At 40.4% G+C, this 15,464-nt stretch overlaps 2 protein-coding genes across 3 annotated transcripts in view; both read right to left on the bottom strand.

Annotated features, from left to right (window-relative positions):
- Positions 1-8,429, bottom strand: part of podn (podocan) — a 9,420-nt gene extending 991 nt beyond the window's left edge. The window contains exons 1-9 of the mRNA XM_027139721.2: positions 7,963-8,429; positions 4,650-4,683; positions 4,221-4,505; positions 3,534-3,627; positions 3,229-3,293; positions 2,036-2,145; positions 1,795-1,951; positions 1,589-1,704; positions 87-744 (exon numbers count right to left, since the gene is read on the bottom strand). Coding sequence (XP_026995522.2) covers positions 87-744; positions 1,589-1,704; positions 1,795-1,951; positions 2,036-2,145; positions 3,229-3,293; positions 3,534-3,627; positions 4,221-4,478 — 1,458 coding nt within the window. The 5' untranslated portion in view covers positions 4,479-4,505; positions 4,650-4,683; positions 7,963-8,429. The remainder of the gene's footprint in view (positions 1-86; positions 745-1,588; positions 1,705-1,794; positions 1,952-2,035; positions 2,146-3,228; positions 3,294-3,533; positions 3,628-4,220; positions 4,506-4,649; positions 4,684-7,962) is intronic.
- Positions 8,430-10,726: 2,297 nt separating this feature from the next.
- Positions 10,727-13,705, bottom strand: scp2b (sterol carrier protein 2b). 2 transcript variants are annotated; one of them, XM_027139768.2, is made up of 5 exons: positions 13,553-13,705; positions 12,814-12,916; positions 12,322-12,451; positions 12,004-12,083; positions 10,727-11,828 (listed from the first exon to the last, which is right to left on the bottom strand). In XM_027139768.2, exons 1-5 carry the CDS (start codon positions 13,573-13,575, stop codon positions 11,733-11,735), a joined length of 432 nt encoding a protein of 143 aa, XP_026995569.1. In that variant the 5' UTR covers positions 13,576-13,705; the 3' UTR covers positions 10,727-11,732. The 2 variants fall into 2 exon arrangements, with proteins under 2 accessions (XP_026995569.1, XP_026995578.1); XM_027139777.2 differs by having other exon boundaries at positions 12,814-12,913; positions 13,553-13,686.
- Positions 13,706-15,464: the final 1,759 nt, after the last annotated feature.

Genomic DNA, 15,464 nt, shown 5'->3' with positions numbered 1-15,464 from the left:
ACACACACACACATCCATACACTATAATAGATCAGCTTTACATTTTCACACAGGTGTATATTAATGCTAGGTTTGGTCATGCTTACTGTGAGAGAGCCAAGCTCCTGCCACGCCCCTTGGTAGATGGATCCTAGTTTGATCTGGTTGTTAGAAAGATGGAGCTCCTTCAGTTTGCTCATACCCATCAGTGCCCCCTCTGGCAGCTCGGCAATCTGATTATTCTTCACCCGCAGGAGGCGGAGGCTCTTGGGAAGCCCGAGAGGCAGCGTGCTCAGTTTGTTCCCTGAAAGATCCAAGACTTCCAGCACGCGCAATTTCCTGAAGGCGTGGCGATGAATGCGTTCGCTCGTCAAGCGGTTGTAGCTAAGGTTGAGCTCGTTGAGCGTGTAAAGAGTGCTGAGGTCATCGCGTCCAATCTCACCGATGTAGTTTCGCAGCAGTACGAGTGTGTGGGCGCGGCGCGGCAGGCCCAGAGGGATTCGTTCCAGCAGGTTGTGGTGTAGGTGGAGCGTGTGGAGGCGCTTGAGACCACGGAAGGCGTCACGGTGGATGTAGCGAGCGCGAAGCCGATTGTGGTGAAGCAGAAGGTACTGAAGATCCTTCACAGCACTGAGGGAATCGACTCTGACAGAAGTGATGTAGTTTTTCTCCAGGTGGAGCAGCATCAGGGTCCGGGGAAGACCTGAAGGTACTGCGGTCAGATTGTTGTTGGACAGGTCCAGGTACTCCAGTCTGCTCAGGTGACTGAGAGACACACACACACGTGAAAATGTAGGTTCAGTGTTCTGGACATTTCACAAATGATACCATGATATCTGACAATTTGGGATTTTGCTCTGAAGCTCATGCTGGTTTTTCTCTAATGTGATGAATCTCTATGAGTTTATTGTTTATGTTTTATACAGATAACAATGACAAAGGAAAGAAATGAGGAAGAAAAGAAGAAGATAACAGCAAAAGATCTGAAGAGATCAAGAGGAAGTGAGAGAGGTGCCATTGTTCATGGTAGAGTGTGTATGTGTGTGTGTGTGTGTGTGGATGTGTGTGTATGTTTGTTTATGAGTGTGTGTATGTGTGTGTGTGTGTGTGTGTTTATGAGTGTGTGTGTGTGTGTGTGTGTGTGTGTGTGTGTGTGTGTGTGTGTGTGTGTGTGTTTATGAGTGTGTGTATGTGTGTGTGCGTGTGAGTGTGTGTGTGTGTGTGTGTGTGTGTGAGTGTGTGTGTGTGTGTGTGTGTGTGTGTGTGTGTGTGTGTGTGTGTGTGTGTGTGTGTGTGTGTGTGTGAGAGAGAGTGTGTGTGTGTGTGAGTGTGTGAGTGCGTGTGTGTGTTTGAGTGAGTGTGTTTGTTCAAGTTTCTCTATCAGTGTGAATGTTATGGGGCGTTTGGTAGCCTAGCAGTTAAGGTGTTGGACAAACAATCGGAAGGTATTGAGTTCGATCCCAAGTCCGCCAAGCTGCCACTGTTGGGCCCCTGAGCAAGGCCCTTAACCCTCAATTGCTCAGTTGTATAAAAATAAGATAATGTAAGTCGCTCTTGTTATAAGGGGTTATAACTGCTAAACGATGGTTCATTTCATACTGAGTAAGACCTGAAGGTGGTGTTATCCATGCCATTGTTGCTCAGGAGGTTGTTCTGCAGGTACAGTTCTCTCAGATGAGGCTGGTTCTCGAACGCACCTGAAGGAATCTTCTCCAGTTTGTTATTCTGCATGAACATGATCATCAGAGAAGGTTCAGAGGTAGAAGATAAGACATGACGGTCTGTAAAGTTCAGTGACTGGTTCGTCGGTGCTACCTTCAAATGGAGACGGAAGAGCGCCTTGGGCAGGCCTTTAGGGACGTAGCGCAGGTAGTTGCTGGAGAGGATTAACACCTCCAGGTTGTCTGACCCATTGAACATTCCCTCAGGGAAGCCTGCATCAGACAGCTTGTTGTTGTGAAGGTACACTGACCTGGAATTAGACACAGCAACAAGTGACTCAGGTAAGTTTACTCACTCAGTTTATAGAAGAGTTATAGAAAGAGTCTTAACGTACTTCAGTCTGGGTTTCAGGCCAAAGGTGTAGGGGTAGATGGTGGTCAGCTGGTTCGCGGCGAAGTCTGCGCTGACCAGGGTCGGTGGTAGATATCTGGGTGCTGCTGTGAGCTATTCAACAGAGTTCAGTTGAATAATACACACGATGGCATAACAGCAAGAAGAAGAGAAGAACGAACCATTAGGAAGAAGAACTGCAGCTGGCTGAGTTTTAAAAGCACTAGAAGTTTAGATGTTTGTCATGATCAAGTCCCATTATCAACGGATTAAAAAGTGTGTGAAATAGTCGATGTGGTGAGGAGAAGTTTATCCTTCTGCGAGAGACGTCGTGACATCCAGACATTACAGGAGGTGGAGTGAAGGTTCTGCTGGTGACGTGGATGAGGAACTGTCATGATAGAACCAGCAGAAACACTCAGCGTTATTTCCCTTCAGTGAATTTCCACACCAATGTGGGAATGTGTCCAGAGGATTAAACAGACACGGAGAGGCAGAAAAAACTGGGGCATATTTTGAGGCTGTGACCTAATTTTCCTTTTAATCTTCTGACTTCAATCAGGGAGCAGAAATGAGCTTCTGCACAAATGTTAGGGTTTTTTTTTTTTTGCGTTTGAGACAACAGACAGAACAGATTGAGCCATTTGTGTGATCAGAACTAGTGATGTGTAACATCAGGAGAACTTACAATCTACAGCAGGAGGTCAAACAGACATTAGTAATAAACTCTAAGTGTAAAGTTTTACATTCGTTCGTTCATTTTCTACCGCTTATCCGAACTACCTCAGGTCACGGGGGGGCTGTGCCTATCTTAGCGGTTAGCACGTTCGCCTCACACCTCCAGGGTTGGGGGTTCGATTCCCGCCTCCACCTTGTGTGTGTGGAGTTTGCATGTTCTCCCCGTGCCTCGGGGGTTTCCTCCGGGTACTCCGGTTTCCTCCCCCGGTCCAAAGACATGCATGGTAGGTTGATTGGCATCTCTGGAAAATTGTCCGTAGTGTGTGATTGCGTGAGTGAATGAGAGTGTGTGCGCGCCCTGTGATGGGTTGGCACTCCGTCCAGGGTGTATCCTGCCTCGATGCCCGATGACGCCTGAGATAGGCACAGGCTATCTCCCGTGACCCGAGACGTTCGGATAAGCGGTAGGGAATGAGTGAGAGTGACTGAGTAAAGTGATACAATGACTTCTGATCCCACCTGGTTATTCGCCAAGTATAAATAACTGAGCTGCTCCAGAGCTTCAAACCCATCATCTTCAAGGCCTGGAATCACACACACACACACACACACACACACACACACACACACACACACACACACACACACACACACACACACACACACACCGGAGCTTTATCCTGATTGCACTAAAAATCCATTTCATATGAACAATATTGAAAGTGGTTGTTCTGCCAATAACGAAATATACACACCGTTCATTCAGCGTGTCTGATTAACAACTAACAAATCACACACATACACACACACACACACACACACACCCTGCGTGGTGAGGCGGTTGTTCTGAAGGTTGAGAGTCTCCAGATGAATTAGTCGTGCAAGATCCTCCGCTCTGATCTCAGCGATCTGATTATTCTGATGCAGTAAACAATAAAGACAGAAAATTACACCTTTTGGAATAAACCAGGATTTGATTGTTTTTGTTTTATTGTTTTGCAGAAGTTGATGTAGGTAAACGTGCATCTTCATCACCACATCACCTCGTCTCTTCAGGAGATTTAGCTTGGTGTATACAGACTAGTGCTCTGTGTAGCGAGATGGTCCCAGACGTTAGCGTTAATGAGCTCATGACACACAAAACGACTTAAAATATTCGACATGCCTTCTTATGAGTTTCAGGGTCGCTAGAACATTAGTGGGATTAATTAATTATAAATGTTTATATAGTGATGAAACGGCATTGTCTAATACATCTGGTCAGGGGTGCACATACTTCTGGCTATATAGTGTGAGGCCAGGTATCAGAGCACATGAACTGCAATTTGAGAGGGAAATGAAGCGTGTGTGTGTCTCAGTGCTCGCTGAACTGAACTGATCACACACACAACAGTTTCTTCACATGCTCAATAAACAAAAAAAGGAAAATCTGATCTAACATGCACACACACACACACACACACACACACACACACACACACACACACACACACACACACACACACACACACCTGCAGTGAGAGATGGCGTGTGTTCTCCGGTATCTCTTGTGGAAACTCGGATACATTGACCCCGGCGCAGTCGACAGTTTCTTCGGACGTGCAGCTACACTGATCAGGACACATCGCCATGGTTTTTCCCTTCCTGTCTTTCTCTGTTTCTTTATTCTTCTGGACCATGTGTTGGTCTTCCTGCTGGTGTTCAGGCTCGACTCCGAGAACAAGAGCCCAACACAGCAGCAGTGCACACAACACACACCTCCAGATCATCGCAACACACTCAGTACACACTGTCCTCTAGGAGAGAAAGAGTAGCACACTCCCAAGTGTGTGTGTGTGTGTGTGTGTGTGTGTGTGTGTGTGTGTGTGTGTGTGTGTGTGTGTGTGTGTGTGTGTGTGTTTCTGAGTGTGTGTGTTTCTGAGTGTGTGGTCTGGACAAACCTCCAAGGGGAAGAATTCACTCTTCTCTACTCACCTGTTAGAAACAAAACTTCATTAACATTCAAACACTTATGTCAGCGTATAAGTAGCTTGTTTACTATTTGCTAGTTTTGTGAGTTAGCACGGTAAACAGTGTGTGTGTGTGTGTGTGTGTGTGTGTGTGTGTGTGTGTGTGTGTGTGTGTGTGTGTGTGTGTGTGTGTGTGTGTGTGTGTTACAGTAAGTCTAGTGTTTTTTTCCTCTTAGTTTATCTGGAAATTAATTTTTGAGGTCACTCACTGGTCAGTTCTGAGTTTTATTTCTAGAATCATCTCTACATTCCTGCCATGAAGCTCTAAAAGACCTACACACACTTTCCCAGGCTCTCGAATGCCCAGATAAGGAGCTGGAGATTCAAATTTGGCCTGAAATGACAAACACACTGAGAGCTTTTTTCACCAGTTGTTTGGAGTGTGAGCTGGAGTCTGAAACACTGGCACCAGAACAGGACAGAAATCTTTTCTCAAGAGTCACACAGCTGGATGGAAAACATGAAAACGGATTTAACTCTTCAGTTCTCCTTTCTACAGCAGATACACTGCACTTTCTCTCGTCCTTTAAATCATCTGTAAATGACTCTGTAGAAAACAATAAGTGAGTAAAGAGGTCATGTTGTTATTGACTGATGATAGACTGTGAATTAACACGTTGACATCATGCTAATGTGAACCTTAACATGTTTACATCATGCTAATGTGAACCTTAACATGTTTACATCATGCTAATGTGAACCTTAACATGTTTACATCATGCTAATGTGAACCTTAACATGTTTACATCATGCTAATGTGAACCTTAACATGTTTACATCATGCTAATGTGAACCTTAACATGTTTACATCATGCTAATGTGAACCTTAACATGTTTACTCTAATGCTAATGTGAACCTTAACATGTTGACATCATGCTAATGTGAACCTTAACATGTTTACTCTAATGCTAATGTGAACCTTAACACGTTGACATCATGCTAATGTAAACCTTAACATGTTTACATCATGCTAATGTGAACCTTAACATGTTTACATCATGCTAATGTGAACCTTAACATGTTTACTCTAATGCTAATGTGAACCTTAACATGTTTACATCATGCTAATGTGAACCTTAACATGTTTACATCATGCTAATGTGAACCTTAACATGTTTACATCATGCTAATGTGAACCTTAACATGTTTACATCATGCTAATGTAAACCTTAACATGTTAGCTCTAATGCTAATGTGAACCTTAACATGTTTACATCATGCTAATGTGAACCTTAACATGTTTACTCTAATGCTAATGTGAACCTTAACATGTTGACATCATGCTAATGTAAACCTTAACATGTTTACATCATGCTAATGTGAACCTTAACATGTTTACATCATGCTAATGTGAACCTTAACATGTTTACTCTAATGCTAATGTGAACCTTAACATGTTTACATCATGCTAATGTGAACCTTAACATGTTTACATCATGCTAATGTGAACCTTAACATGTTTACATCATGCTAATGTGAACCTTAACATGTTTACATCATGCTAATGTGAACCTTAACATGTTTACTCTAATGCTAATGTGAACCTTAACATGTTGACATCATGCTAATGTGAACCTTAACATGTTTACTCTAATGCTAATGTGAACCTTAACACGTTGACATCATGCTAATGTAAACCTTAACATGTTTACATCATGCTAATGTGAACCTTAACATGTTTACATCATGCTAATGTGAACCTTAACATGTTTACTCTAATGCTAATGTGAACCTTAACATGTTTACATCATGCTAATGTGAACCTTAACATGTTTACATCATGCTAATGTGAACCTTAACATGTTTACATCATGCTAATGTGAACCTTAACATGTTTACATCATGCTAATGTAAACCTTAACATGTTAGCTCTAATGCTAATGTGAACCTTAACATGTTTACATCATGCTAATGTGAACCTTAACATGTTTACTCTAATGCTAATGTGAACCTTAACATGTTGACATCATGCTAATGTAAACCTTAACATGTTTACATCATGCTAATGTGAACCTTAACATGTTTACATCATGCTAATGTGAACCTTAACATGTTTACTCTAATGCTAATGTGAACCTTAACATGTTTACATCATGCTAATGTGAACCTTAACATGTTTACATCATGCTAATGTGAACCTTAACATGTTTACATCATGCTAATGTGAACCTTAACATGTTTACATCATGCTAATGTAAACCTTAACATGTTAGCTCTAATGCTAATGTGAACCTTAACATGTTTACATCATGCTAATGTGAACCTTAACATGTTTACTCTAATGCTAATGTGAACCTTAACATGTTGACATCATGCTAATGTAAACCTTAACACGTTTACATCATGCTAATGTAAACCTTAACATGTTTACATCATGCTAATGTGAACCTTAACATGTTTACATCATGCTAATGCTTAACATGTTAACATCATGCTAATGTAAACCTTAACATGTTTACATCATGCTAATGTGAACCTTAACATGTTTACATCATGCTAATGTGAACCTTAACATGTTTACATCATGCTAATGTGAACCTTAACATGTTTACATCATGCTAATGTAAACCTTAACATGTTAGCTCTAATGCTAAGTATCTGAATGCTTCTGTTTGGAGTTTGTTTACAATCTAAAGCTTGTTTATGAGTCTAATGATGAACTGTGCCATTGTGGTGACTGTGTACAATTCTATCTATCTATCTATCTATCTATCTATCTATTTTTTATCCATCCATCCAGATACTGCCATGATGTTCCTTCATGTGGCAAAAAACAAACCAACAAAAGCTGATTACATTAGAAATGATTATTTTTTCTCAGGTTAAAGTGGAAACCACAATATTCACAAGAGATAAACCTCTCTCTCTCTCTCTCTCTCTCTCTCTCTCTCTCTCTCTCTCTTTCTTGCTCTCTATGACTATCTTAACAGACAGACAGACAGACAGACAGACAGACAGACAGATAGATAGATAGATAGATAGATAGATAGATAGATAGATAGATAGATAGATAGATAGATAGATAGATAGATAGATAACCTACTGCTCACAGTAAAAGAACAACAGTCTGAAACTATTTAAGTATCTGGAGAAATCCCATGTGTTCTTTATGTCTGGAAAAGTGAAATGGATACAACAGAGCAACATATGGAGTGAGAGAGAGAGAGAGAGAGAGAGAGAGAGAGAGAGAGAGAGAGAGAGAGAGAGTGTAGGGGTATTAGAGGTAATATAGAGCTATCTTACCTCTCTGTCCTGCAATAATAGTAATAAAATTCAGCTTTTGTGCAGCAGGTTTTTAGTCCAAACACTTGAACCTGCAGCTCCACTCAGAAGTGATCCATCGCTCCAGATGTGCAGACAGAGAGTGAGTGAGAGAGAGAGAGAGAGAGAGAGAGAGAGAGAGAGAGAGAGAGAGAGAGAGAGAATTTCCACTACTACTGTGGAAATGACAGTGTAACATGGAGCTCTTGGATAGAAACCCAGAAGGAGAAATGAGAAAAGTCTGGATCAAACTGAACATAAACAAATTTAATAAAAAAAAGTGCTTTTGTTTTTCTCATCTTAAGGAAAAACACGACATGAAGAGACGACAACAATGAGCACAACAATCAGTTTCAGCTCTCTGTATAAATCTGTGTCAAGTCTTTTCTTATTATGTGTGTCTGTGTGTGTCTGTGTGTTTGTGTGTGTGCCTGTGTGTGTGTGTCTGTGTATGTCTGTGTGTGTGTATGTCTGTGTGTTTGTGTGTCTCTGTGTGTGTGTTTGTCTGTGTGTGTGTCTGTGTCTCTGTGTGTCTGTGGTGTGTGTGTGTGTGTGTGTATGTCTGTGGTGTTTGTGTCTGTCTGTGGTGTATGTGTGTGTGTGTGTGTGTGTCTGTGGTGTGTGTGTGTCCGTTGTAAACCTTATAAAAACACTAACAGTAAGCAAACATTAAACATTCGGTTTTTAGACTTTAGAGAATCTTCATGACTTTTGTGAATCTTCACAGTGAGATAAATATTTAGTTCTAACGGCATCCAAACTTTATCTATTTTGTTTGATAGTTAGTTTGTTTTTAATTTGATTAGTTTTATCGAAGACAAATTTAATGCCTCTGTAGTTTAAATCAGAAGTACTGTTGCTAGGCAACCTGGATGACTTCAGGCAAAGCAGATTAATGACAGGTATAATGTTTAGTGAAATAAAGTTTATTAATAAACTCACTGACACCAAACCAAATCCTCCAGAACGTTCACTTGGTGTCTGAAATTACACATGAAGACTTTAGGTTAAACTTTATGGTCATTTCTGGTCCACCAGAAACACGTCACTACATTATATATCAGACGTGTTGGTTATGTTTAAATCAAATATGACTGTAGTTACACCTAGCATTGAGCGCTAACTCAATATGGAGCTAAAAATATCCAAAGTATTTTATTTTATTAGAATTAAACACACAACATGACATTTACAGGTAAAAGGTGATTTATCACATGAGAGACTTACTGAGACAGACTGGAGATGAGTGTTTAATGATCGAGAAAATGGGGATATTTGAAAAGGAAAAGGCAAAAAGGGAAAAAAAAGACAAAGAAAATGATGGAAATGCCTTCCACGAATGATTCGTCATCTTTATGCTCCTTTCAACATGTACTTTCATGTCCAATTTCACTAACGAGCTTCACTGAGTTACAAGTTAAACTCGGCCAAAGACTTCAGTGGAACAAACACATGACTGGAATAAAGACCTGCTCACTACACTGGAGAATAACTGGATACTGTTACTACTAAACCACACACACCCTATTCACTAAATAGTGCATATAAACACCATCCCACTGTGGGCGTGTCACAAACCACACCCTATTCACTATATAGTGCATATAAACACCATTCCACTGTGGGCGTGTCCCAAACTGCACACCCTATTCACTAAATAGTGCATATAAACACCATCCCACTGTGGGCGTGTCCCAAACCACACCCTATTCACTATATAGTGCATATAAACACCATTCCACTGTGGGTGTGTCCCAAACTGCACACCCTATTCACTAAATAGTGCATATAAACACCATCCCACTGTGGGCGTGTCCCAAACCACACCCTATTCACTATATAGTGCATATAAACACCATCCCACTGTGGGCGTGTCCCAAACCACACACTATTCACTTATAGTGCATATAAACACCATCCCACTGTGGGTGTGTCCCAAACCACACACACCCTATTCACTAAATAGTGCATATAAACACCATCCCACTGTGGGCGTGTCCCAAACCGCACACACCCTATTCACTATATAGTGCATCTGTGGGCGTGTCCCAAACTACACACTATTCACTATATAGTGCATATAAACACCATCCCACTTTGGGCGTGTCCCAAACCACACACACACACTATTCACTATATAGTGCATATAAACACCATCCCACTTTGGGCGTGTCCCAAACCACACACACACTATTCACTATATAGTGCATATAAACACCATCCCACTGTGGGCGTGTCCCAAACCACACACACTGTTCACTATATAGTGCATATAAACACCATCCCACTTTGGGCGTGTCCCAAACCTCACACTATTCACTATATAGTGCATATAAACACCATCCCCCTGTGGGTGTGTCCCAAACCACACACTATTCACTATATAGTGCATATAAACACCATCCCACTGTGGGCGTGTCCCAAACCACACACACCCTGTTCACTATACAGGCCATGTAGTGGAGTTAAAGTGTGGTGGTGTTTGTACAGCTGCACTTTCTGGACCTGGTGACATCAGGCAGAACTCCAGCTCGGTCTCTGAGTGACTCATGCTGGAGGTTTGAGCAGAAAATCATCAGGACTCTGAGATTATACAGGTTTTTTTTTCTTTTTGCAGCATCTGCTTCACATCAGCTGTGTAACGTTCCACTTCCTCTCACTACCTCAGACTTGGTGCCTCACATTCAGTTTAAAAATGAAAATAAATCAATAAAATCAATAAATAAATGGCTCTGATTTTTGTGTGTTATTGTGAAAGAGAAATATTTTATTTAGTAAAATATTATACAAGGCTGTGGTTTTACACAAACACAGGTTCACACTTCAAAGATTCAGATTGCTATATGATCATCAATTTTATTAAACCCTAAACACACACGCACACACACACACACACTCCAGATCACTTGATTTTACAAAGTAAAAAGAGGATCAAGAGGCGGAGCTTAAGTTGCATTTGATCACATGACCTCACAAACTGCTAACATTTTTTATTTTTCAGTTCAATATGAAGTCGTTTTTTTTTCTCCATAATAGCAGCATAGAAATTTAGCTAAGCTAGCTAGCTACAATTTAGCCAGATATTTATTTAACTAGCTAGCGTAAGCTCTCGTAAGATTGCAAACATTAGCTAACTTTGTGACGGGATAAAATCTTACACAACGTCCTAAAATATTTTCTTGCACTTTGATTGTGTGAAGCGACAGCTGCTCATTAAATATACATAAATTTCACTAGACCATGCTAAGAAGTAATAGTGTGTTAGATGGTGTATTGTGGTGCGATGTGTAACTTTAAGCTCCGCCCCTTCTGACCTAGAGACGCACTGCAGGAGGACACGTGTCGGAATGAAAAGGGATATCCTACATCCTCTAGATCCCTAGGACAGGATTATCAGGAAAATCAGGAAGATCTTAGTGTTAGAGAGTCTTATTATTATTATTATTATTACAAAATTTGTGGAAAATCAGATAAGCTGCAATACTAAATTATTTTTAAACTATGACTGATCAATTTCACCACCTGAAATTTCTTATGTTGGTGTGCGATTATTTTGGGTGTTGGGGGGGAGGGGTGTCTGGTGTGGAGGTGGGAATGTGAGTGAGTGTAGATCAGCTACATCCTCTAGGTTCTGTTCTACACACAGGTCTGAAGGTTAAAGCACAGAAAGAGGAGACAAGACTCTCCGTCCCTGCTGCAGTGGCCCTGACGGAGGGGGCCGGAGGGGATGACGGCGCCGTGTGGGCGGAGTCTCACAACTTGGCTTTGCCTGGTTGTAGCTGCAGGTTCTGGAGTTTCATGGCCATTCCCATGTTACCTGTGATCTTCAGCTTTCCCTGGAAAAATGCCTGGAAAAGTGCAAGAGAGGAAATCCAGGGTTTAATACGAAGAAGGAACCGACTGATTTGTTGCAGTAAATTTTTTTGTTAAGACGTTCTTAAGTGTGTGTCTGAACGCTCAGTTTACTGGATTTAATGTTATTTTCTGGAAGTTTTCAGATATTAAACATTTTAATGATCTCACAGTCTGAGGGTTCATCTTCCCAGTCATTAGGGCCAACAGGTCAGAATCCGCCATCAAGATGGTACAGTCCACCTTCTTAGCTGAAACAAGGAAAGAACAACAAGATGTAAGGATGGAGTCGTCCTCAGGGTCAGTTTTACTGACCACAGACACGTCTTTGTACGATATTTGTGTCACTTCGCTAAACCCTAGTTCTGTCTCAGATTAACACAAATAAGTTAATAAGACAAAAAAATAATCACTGGTCACCATGTTACCCCAAATAAGCTGTTGCTATAGAAACGCCTTCTGACCAGTCAGAATCCAGGATTCACTCACAGGTGTCGTTGTGGACGCAGCCCTTTCCATCACGCACGTTTACGATCCACGTGGCTTCTCTGCCATCCGGGCCGTCCTTCACTTTGAAGGCAAACACACCGCCAATCTTCTTCACATACTGGGAACCTTCCTGCACACACACATTTATTATTTATAAAGTCTGTGGGTGTGTTTGCATATTTCACACACATTCACACCACACACAACACTCACACACACACCACTCACAAACACACATACACACACCACACTCTCTCTCTCACACACACACACACCACTCTCTCTCTCTCTCTCTCTCACACACACACTCACTCTCTCTCTCTCTCTCTCTCTCTCTCACTCTCACACACACACCACTCTCCCTCACACACACCACTCTCCCTCACACACACCACTCTCCCTCACACACACCACTCTCCCTCACACACACACACACACACTCTCTCTCACTCTCTTTCTCTATCTCTCTCTCACACACACACACACACACACCTCTTCCATCTTTTTAGCGATCTCCTGAAACACAGCATGAGCCTTAAAGCCCTCCAAACCAGTAGGGGCGCTAGTGACCACTGCCTCTATCTGTCTGCAACTGCTGAAAACACACACACACACACACACACATTCATTAGAAACATTGTGTAAAGCATTATCTGCCCAAGCTTTTGTTTTATACCCTATTTAGTGCATGTCTATAGTGCACTTGACATACACTGCACTACATAGGGCCACTTATACAAGTGAAACAAGGCTGAACATGTAGTGCACTGTACAGATCATAAACACTAGAGGACTTAAATATGGATTGAAACACTTCCACAAATGGTCATTTAAAGAGTACAGAGTTTAGACCTCAAGCTTGTAATTGTAAATGTGGAATATAACGTAAAATTGTAGGTAATGTTTATTTAGCTGAGTCGGGTTGCGTCCCAAATCACTATTATTCCCACAAGTAGGTGGAATACAATCGAGCATGCTACTTGTACAAAAGGGAGCGGTTTGGGACACAGCCCTTTTCAACTTTTGTGGCTGCGTCAGATTTGCGCACACAGCTCCCTATAATACACGCACAGTGCGCGCTTCTTATAACGTTCTGCGCAAAATGGACGCTTCCGCCTTCCGGAGGCCATTTGAGCCGTAAACGAAGGAAAACGCTGCGATTTTAACATGAAGCACGGTTACAGGGACACATATAGACTGATAATGATGTTAAATTAATTATTAATCTCACCTGGGGATCTCTGAAATATGCATTTTGCCGTCAACTTGTTTCAAAGTGGATGGACGCGTCTGACTGTGTTCACAGCGAGTCGATTCACACCTGACTCGTCAGGATCCAAAATAAAAGTCCTGTTCAGGAGCTATAAAGGACTTGTTTCTGTGTTTATTTGGTTGTTTTAATTTATGATATATTTTATAGGTTGTGGCATGTGGATGAAAACGTGGATGAATCTTTATTTATGTGGTATTTAAAATTACATTATATAAAATTTGAGCTGTTGATGTTTTTCTTTCAAAGGAATATAAACGATTTGTTTTTGGGGGAAAATGGTCATTTGGAGAACAATGAGGATGAATATAACGTCAGTAACAGAAAAAATGCAATAAAATTAATTTTCAAACATTTTATGCTTGGTGATTTACTCAGATCGAACCATATTATCATGTTCTCATCAGCAAGAACGTTTTGTCGGTCAGTAATAAGGAAGTATTTTTTTTTATTATTATTATAACCAAACATAAGCAAACAAACAAGGTACATAATCAAATCACAAGGAACATTACAATAATCAGCCATAGGTTGAGCATAACCAATAACAAACATAGATCACAATACAACAAACAAACAAACAAAATTGACAAAAATAAAATAAATTAAACAAAATAATACTAATTGGTAAATAAATATATGGTATAAAAATAAATAAAAAAGGGGCTTTATTTTAAATTAGTTTATTTTTGTCTAACAGAGAAATCAATTTGAGGGCTTTTGTGTGTTTAACTACTCTTAAGGCTTCACATAAGAGTTTAAACTCATTCATCCACTGGTTAAAGTTAGGTCTAAATTTAAACCATCTGCACTTATGAATGAAAAACTTCCCAAGACATAACAAAAAATTACAAATAAAATCAAACTCTTGGTTTTCCAAAAAGATACCAATTTGCGTCATCGGGGAGGCGTGGCCTATTTGATAATCTGCATAAATCAACGATTATGCGCAGATTGGAAGGAAAGCCGTTTGCATAAATTGCTTCAGATAACTTTACTTGTCCGCGACGTTGGGTGTTTTTTTTAATTATTATTATATTCATACTGATCTCATAGAGATTTCATGTCAAATTACATTAACAGTTATAACATCAGATACCTGTCCTGATCTCAGGTGTTATGTCATATTACATTAACAGTTATAACTTCAGATACCTGTCCTGATCTCAGGTGTTATGTCAAATTACATTAACAGTTATAACATCAGATACCTGTCCTGATCTCAGGTGTTATGTCAAATTACATTAACAGTTATAACATCAGATACCTGTCCTGATCTCAGGTGTTATGTCATATTACATTAACAGTTATAACTTCAGATACCTGTCCTGATCTCAGGTGTTTCATGTCATATTACATTAACAGTTATAACTTCAGATACCTGTCCTGATCTCAGGTGTTTCATGTCAAATTACATTAACAGTTATAACTTCAGATACCTGTCCTGATCTCAGGTGTTTCATGTCAAATTACATTAACAGTTATAACATCAGATACCTGTCCTGATCTCAGGTGTTATGTCAAATTACATTAACAGTTATAACATCAGATACCTGTCCTGATCTCAGGTGTTATGTCATATTACATTAACACAGTTATAACATCAGATACCTGTCCTGATCTCAGGTGTTTCATGTCAAATTACATTAACAGTTATAACATCAGATACCTGTCCTGATCTCAGGTGTTTCATGTCAAATTACATTAACAGTTATAACATCAGATACCTGTCCTGATCTCAGGTGTTTCATGTCAAATTACATTAACAGTTATAACTTCAGATACCTGTCCTGATCTCAGGTGTTATGTCAAATTACATTAACAGTTATAACTTCAGATACCTGTCCTGATCTCAGGTGTTATGTCAAATTAC

This window comes from Tachysurus fulvidraco, chromosome 23 (assembly GCF_022655615.1).
Source record: "Tachysurus fulvidraco isolate hzauxx_2018 chromosome 23, HZAU_PFXX_2.0, whole genome shotgun sequence".
NCBI lineage: Eukaryota > Metazoa > Chordata > Actinopteri > Siluriformes > Bagridae > Tachysurus > Tachysurus fulvidraco.
Note: the sequence above shows the minus strand (reverse complement) of the source record. Positions and strands in the feature narration are given on the sequence as shown.